Source organism: Hordeum vulgare, chromosome 5H (genome assembly GCF_904849725.1).
Source record: "Hordeum vulgare subsp. vulgare chromosome 5H, MorexV3_pseudomolecules_assembly, whole genome shotgun sequence".
Taxonomy (NCBI): Eukaryota; Viridiplantae; Streptophyta; class Magnoliopsida; order Poales; family Poaceae; genus Hordeum; species Hordeum vulgare.
The window spans coordinates 553,147,595-553,154,838 of NC_058522.1; the positions used below are offsets into that span (position 1 = coordinate 553,147,595).

The following is a 7,244-nucleotide window of genomic DNA, read 5'->3' on the forward strand; positions in this document are numbered from 1 at the left end:
CATGCACATAACCATGTACACCTTCCTGTGGCCTTTTTGCCCAAACTTAATAAGGATGCATTTTCCCTACAAAAAATATTTTTTAAATTCAATCTATTAACAACCCTAGAATGCAAACAATAATAATGATAGAATGTTAGGCTTTGAACTTTACTACTTCAATAACTTCCGCTTCCATGAACCAAAGAAGCTTAATTTGTTTTTCAAAGAGATTAAACTTACAACAAAGTATAAGAAAATCTGGCACACTTGTGGGAGTTGGAATCTGAACACACACACACACACACCGAACACACACACACACAGAACACACACATAGGACTTATGGTGTTGTTTCTACCATGGATGGCTAGCTCCCGTTCTCCTGAAGTGGGGTGGAAGGGGGCACCTATCACCAAGCTCCGTACACACAGGTAAAATCTTGAGGGAACTTTCAGAATTCCCTGCGCCATGCATCATTCATAGCAGCAATGTTTCACATGACATAAATTATTCATTCTGAGGAAACATTTTAGATCTGAAAGAAAGGATTCACACACATAAAACAGATATAGAATAGACAACATGCTGAAAGAAGAAAACACAACTACGCATATAAAAACCAATCCATGAATCAAAGCAGAGCTAGTTTTTTGAGATAAAATTCTTGGGCCGATGTGGTTCCTGGGTCCATTGTTGGGGGTTGAAATCTGCACACTAGAGGCAGAGAGGAGAGGAGGGAGACCATATGCGGGAGGAAGATCTTACCCATGTCGTTGCCGCCATGTTCCTAGTTCGCCGGATGCGGCGGGAGTAGAGGCCGCCTGCCTCGCTTCAGATCACCGGAAGCGAAGGGCCCTTGCCCCCCCTTCAGATCTGCTACCATGAAAATGAGGGAAATGAAGTTGGTCATGGGTTGGGGGAGTGGTGCCATGGAAGGGAGCGGGCGAGGTGGCCTCAATAGGGGACCGGTGGTAGGAGGGCCGCACGCTCACGAGTCGGTTGCCTGGTGGTGGAAGGAGCGATGACTTTGACCGTGGATCAAAGTGGAAGCAGTGACGGTCCCTGCGATGGCCGCCGGCGGCGGCGACGACGTGAATCGGAACCCTAGCGGTGCCGTACTAGAGAGAGAGAGGGGTGGATCGAGACGAGATGAAAGGGGATTGAGTGAGGCGCCCTCTGTAGTAGGTTTAGTCATTTAGAGACAAAAAATCGCGGGCTGGGCGTGCTAAAAGGTTTCGACCGCGTGCGCGGGCCCATTTACAACCCGCTGTTGGTCGGCAATATTTTCTGACCGATCGCTGAATGGGAATACGATCTTTCCGGACCGACTATTCGATATCAACGACCTATGTATTCTCGACCGACCATTTATTGGTGAACAAATGTTTTTCCAACTGACTGTCACTTAAAAGTTTTTCCAATGAACTGTCGGTCGATAAAAATGACTTTTGCCAACAAACGACAGTAGGGAATGAAGTGTCGTGGTGTAGTGAAAACCGGGGAAATTCAATGAAAGGGAGGGTGCTTTATTAATTTCTTCAAAAATCAAATATGTAAAAAATAATTCCTTGAACAGTTATGTATCCATAAAATCTGTAACATCCAATTACAATCTATTTTAATTAATGAGATTTTAGATTTGAGTGCTCTATAAACCGGAAAGGAGGAAGAATATAAGATTGGAGCATCTCCACTTGCATCCCCAGGACGACTTCCCAAGCGCCCTTTTTAGGGCGAGCGGCGAAAAATCATCCCAGCGGTGCTCCGAGGACATCGTTTTGCGTCAGATATAGCCGAAACTAGCCCCAGCGACCTGAGGCCAAACCCAGCCCTCCGGTGATCGCTTGGGGGCGTTCGACGCTATTTTTGCATGCACAAACCCCATCGGCCAGCCTCTTTTCTCTCCCTCTTCTCCTTTTTTCTGCTAAGTTCATCATTTATAATAAAAATCTTCTCAGTCTCCTCATGTGGCGGGCTAGATCGGGGATGAGTGAAAAAACAAAAATGCTAGACATATAAAGAGTTACCTAACCCCCCCCCCCCCCCCCCCCCCCGATTTTCAAGGGGTGGGGTCCTTCCATGTAAACTTATGTATGTATAACATTGCTGGTGGAAAAAATTGCCTTCAGCCGTCAGAGCCCCGAAGCAACGGAAAAAAAAAGCCTCGTGGAATGACCAACGGTTGGAGATGATTATACATACGGACCGTAGTCTTCTCCTCGATCGATCTCTAGATAGGTCGACCCATTCGTGCACAGTTCACGGTAGGTGCCCCACGAGCAAGCACACACGCGCACGCGCAATCTAGCCAGCCACCTCCCCAACCAACTTGCATTAATCACCCTCGATCAATCACGTTGCTGAACCGCCGTACGCACCACTCCGATCTTCCGGATCGATCCAGCGGGATACACATTTCAGTTCACAAACTGACGACCGGTGAATGACCAGTACAGCAGGTACCACATTACGGGTACTGCACTTGGTTCACTGTGCGCGTAGCATCTATATATAGCCCAAGCCCAGGCACACCACGTCGTCACGCTCACACGCAGAACCACACGACCGGCGACGACGCAGCTCGCACGGCACGCAAGAGTCATCACCACACCACGATCGAGTGTGACAGCACTTCGCTCGCGATCAAGCCATGGCTTTCGCAGGTCGCCGTAGCGGTGGCGGCGCAGTGCTGCTGATGCTGCTGGCCGTGGCGGCGGCGGTAGCGGGGCCGGCGGTAGCGGACTTCGCGGCGGACAAGGCGGAGTGCGCGGACAAGCTGATGGGGCTGGCGACGTGCCTGACGTACGTGCAGCTGACGGCGACGGCGCCCGCGCCCACGCCGGACTGCTGCTCCGGGTTCCGGCAGGTGCTGGGCACCAGCAAGCGGTGCATGTGCATCCTCGTCAAGGACCGCGACGAGCCGGCGCTCGGGATCAAGGTCAACATCACCCGCTCCATGAACCTCCCCTCCGTCTGCAACATCGCCGCCACCTTCTCCGACTGCCCCAGTACGTCCTACTCATAGCCCCATGCATCCGATCGGCCGGCCGGTGGTCGTGCTTCGCCACCGACCACCGTGCGCGCGCGCATGCATGCTGAACATTTGAATGTTTATTTTGGATGCAGAGATCCTCAACATGTCGCCGGACTCCAAGGAAGCGGAGATCTTCAAGCAGTACGCCAGGGAGCACGAGGGCAAGAACACCGCCACCACGTCGCCCACCGCCGCCGCCGCTACCACCACCGGTAGGTTAACCAGTGCAATCCTTAACCTCATCCATCATTTTCTTCGGATCATATATACACGCGCGTAACATGAGACTGAAAGAACGTAGAACGGAGTACCATACGTGCTGATGTATTGTGCACTCTACGCGACGCACATGGGATGGGGGCATGGGGTTCCAGGCTTCCCGCCGCCTGCTTGCACGAGCGCGACATGGACGGGTGACGGGTCGACGTGGACCAGCGTGACCCCGAGCGACCACACGGCTCTGCACTTATGCTGAGAAAGATATAGAGTAGGCAACAGTACGAATTCATTTCATTGCATGCATGTATGCCCCCACCCAACCGTGCCCGTGTCGTGTACCCGCCCTCCGGTATATTTGGACCGTCTTAACTCAACTTGGTGGCCTCGTGTATCTGCAGCCACCTGCGGACCACCGTATGCGCCTGCCAATTAACTTGGCACGCTGCTGATTGCCACAGTAGCCCAGTATAGGTAATTCTAGCTGGTAGAACTCGTGCATAACTTTCTTGTACGTCTTGGATGTGGCTGGTTGCAGGTACCGCCGGCGGGAAGAGCGTGAACGCGGCATCCGGAGCAGGGAGGCACACAGTGGTCTTTGGCGCCGTCGCCGTCGTCCCGGCGCTGCTCGCCTCCGCCTTTGTTCTCGCATGATCATGATAGCTAGGCTTGGCTGCGGCAGCAGGGAAGAGAAAGAGACCAAGAGTCCAAGACACTGCGAAGTGCGTTGATGATTGTGCTGTCTGACCTGCGTAATTTCAAGCCTTCGGCCTTCCGTCCGGCTTTCCGTTTGCTTCCTAGAGAATGAATCCTCAAGAAAAAAAATTAATTGTTGTTTAGTGAGTTTTTTTTTTTTTTTTTTGCGAGTTGCCAATAGTGAGTTGCCTGCCCGATCAGTTGGTGTTGCAACTTGCAACGTCCTGCCGAAATTACATGTCGCGGGTTGATTACGATCAAGAGCTTATCCCGTTGTTTTCTTTTCTGGAGAAAGAGGGTGTGCAATTGATATGGGTAATTATTTCTTACAGTATAGTAGATGATAAATGTATTGCCTTGATGGTTCTTTCAAGAATACCCACATGAATCATGTGTCTTTTCATTAAGGGCGCGATTGGATCACCGTTTCATGGACGATTACATGTGTAAAACATCCAGGTGGAAAATTAATACACGTTTCTTCGAGTCAGCCGCTTGGTTGGTCGTTTAGATCCTAAAAAGAGGGCTATGTTTTGCCTTACACGTGTGAAAAGAATACACACCTCCCGTGCTCTGTTTCCTTTCCACCCGGATTTTACGGGAACCCAGTTCAACGCGGGTGGAAGAGGTTACGGGTGGAAAATTAAAATGGTAAAAAACGACGAACCAAGCATGGCCTAAGAGGATAATAGAAAAGATCGCCTATGCCATCTTCCAGAGCTCTGGGCGCCTTTGACATCCTTGAGAGCAAACTCTGCCCGTGTGGGGCCAACAACGATTGTTGGAATGAAACAATATTGATAATACTGACGGTTGAGGTGTTAATTCAACCACATCAATGACAAATACTTGCGTGAGAAAAATTATTAATAATTGTCACAACAGAGTGATTTGATTGTTGTAGATTGGAAGAGAAGGTAAATAAGTCTAGAAAATACCCAACACTTGCCAAGTATCAACTATCAACTACTCCCTCCGTTCCAAAATAAGTGACTCAAAAATGACTCAACTTTGCACTAATTTTAGTACAAAATTGAGTCACTTTTGAGTCACTTATTTTGGGACGGAGGGAGTATTAAAGGAAGCAAACCGTTATGGAAACCATATGCATGGGCATGGATGATGCGACGTTGCATGGATGGCATGAATCTTGAGTAGTGCAAATGACAGGCGACATGATGGCAGGCGAGGGTTGGTTAGTTTGCGAGGATTTCAACCAAATCTACAATGAACCAAGCTTAGATAGGAGGAGGATCAACAAATTTCGGGACGGTTTGTAGATGGTGAGCTCAAGAAGATACATTTACAGAACCGTCGCTTCATCTGGAGCAATGAGCGTTAGGACCCAACTTTGTTTGCTCCAACTAGGACATCACTTCTGGTGGCTTTTATTCCATATTCAATGAGCAATGTACATGAACTGTCGCTCCATGTACATTCGTCTTTCCTCTCAAATCACTGTGTGCTACTATTGTCGCAAGATCTTGGTACAAAGTGACCTCAGAGCTCCTGTTTTGAGATGCACCTACTGACCACCTTGAACCTTGCCATGTTTTATTCCATAAGCTCTGCAAAACAACCTTCATGCTCAAAGGTTGGAGTAAGAGTTTGTTTTCTTCGGCAAAGATCCAACTTCACATGGTGTCGTAGGTCATCCTTCACCTTGACACCGCCCAAGATAACGGACCTCTTTCGCCTGAAGAGGCCGATCTACGATCTAGGCTGAAGAGGCGAGTTATTGACCTGTCCGCCATGGTTCGTGCTAGAAAAAAAAGCAATGCGTCCAGGTAAAAACTGGAAGAGGGTGACACTAACATCCAGTTCTTCCACCTCAGAGTCAATGCGAGAAGAAGAAAAAACTTCATCCACCGACTAAAGGTTGGCCTTGGCTGGGTTACTTCTCGTGAAGAAAAAAAGGAGGGCAACACATGACAATTTTTAGAAAATCTTCCATAATGCGCAGAGGCGGACGAAGGACTTCAATTAAGCTTTTAGAAAACTGGGATGCCCTGGACCTCGAGAGTGGGGATCTCTCTTGCCTTGGCGACAACCTGGCCAAAGACGAGGTGCTTGCTGCCATCACCCAATTACCTAGGGACAAGGCCTCGGGCCCCGACAGATTCACTAGCGCCTTTTTCATGTCTTGCCGGGAAATTATCAAAGTGGACATGATGAACGCGATCCAATACTTTTCGACTCTACAAGCGGTCGGCCTACATTGGCTCAACTCATCGAATATAATGTTACTCCCTAAGAAGGATGGCGTGGAAGATATTGCATATTTTTGCTCTATCAGTTTGATTCACTCTTCTGCAAAAATCATCGCGAAGATCTTGGCAAATTGACTGGCTCCATTCATCAATAACTTGGTGTCTAGAGCCGAGAGTGCTTTTATCAAGACCAAAAGCATTCATGACAACTTCATGTTTGTGAGAGGTTTCAACATGCACTTGCATCTGAATAAAACACCAGCCCTCCTACTCAAAGCGATATGAAGAAAGATTTTGACTATGTTTGTTTGGACTACTTGCTAGACCTCCTACAACGTCGCGGTTTCCCCGCCAAGTTTCGAAACTGGATTGCCGCCCTTTGGGCCTCGTCTCCTTGAGGATGCTGCTCAATGGCATGCCAGGTGGATCAATTAAGCTTGGGAAAGGTCTTCGACGGGGCGACACGCTATCCCCCTTGCTCTTCGTCATAGGTATCGACCCTCTTCAACAATTGCTTGCCAAAGCCATAGATCAGGGACTGATGTCCCACAAGCGTATGAGATCGCAACAGTTTTCGAGGGTAGAGTATTCAACCCAAATTTATTGATTCGATCACAAGGGGAAGCTAAAGGATACTCTCAAGTATTAGCAGCTGAGTTGTCAATTCAACCACACGTGAAAGATTAGTGTCTGCAAGCAAAGTATCAGTAGCAAGGTGGTACGATAGCAACGACACCAGGAAAAGCTTTGGCAATCCCCGGCAACGGCGCCAGAAAAAGCCTTGTTGACGGGATGTTAGCGCCAACAAAGTCTTGCAACAAGTAACAGCGGAGTAGCAAGGAACAATAGTAGCAGCAGCAGCAAAGTAACAAGTAACAACAGTAGCAACAACAGCAAAGTGAGAGCAACAGCAAAGTGGCCCAATCCCTCTTGTAGCAAGGGACAAGCCTAGGCAAAGTAACGTAGCGAGAACCAGTAGTAAGAGACTCGTAGGTAGTGGATCGGTGATGGATGAGTGTGACGGATGTGATTCATCATGTAAGAGCTATAACACGGAGAGATATGTGGCTAGCTCCCGTTCATCAATCTAATGTAGGCATGTATTC

At 48.7% G+C, this 7,244-nt stretch overlaps 1 protein-coding gene across 1 annotated transcript; it reads left to right on the top strand.

Moving 5' to 3' along the window:
* The first annotated feature begins 2,487 nt into the window (after positions 1-2,487).
* On the top strand, positions 2,488-4,304 carry LOC123399023 (non-specific lipid transfer protein GPI-anchored 14-like). Its single transcript, XM_045093455.1, has 3 exons — positions 2,488-2,990; positions 3,109-3,228; positions 3,771-4,304. The coding sequence occupies exons 1-3, from the start codon at positions 2,633-2,635 to the stop codon at positions 3,884-3,886; spliced, it is 594 nt and encodes a 197-aa protein (XP_044949390.1). The 5' UTR covers positions 2,488-2,632; the 3' UTR covers positions 3,887-4,304.
* Positions 4,305-7,244: the final 2,940 nt, after the last annotated feature.

What these genes read in the sequence shown, in the direction of transcription:
- LOC123399023 (XM_045093455.1), top strand. Translation starts at nt 2,633, where the DNA reads ATGGCTTTCGCAGGTCGCCGTAGCGGTGGCGGCGCAGTGCTGCTGATG. An exon ending in CACCTTCTCCGACTGCCCCA is followed by an intron (nt 2,991 to 3,108) that starts GTACGTCCTACT and finishes TTTTGGATGCAG; the next exon opens with AGATCCTCAACATGTCGCCG. An exon ending in CGCCGCCGCTACCACCACCG is followed by an intron (nt 3,229 to 3,770) that starts GTAGGTTAACCA and finishes GGCTGGTTGCAG; the next exon opens with GTACCGCCGGCGGGAAGAGC.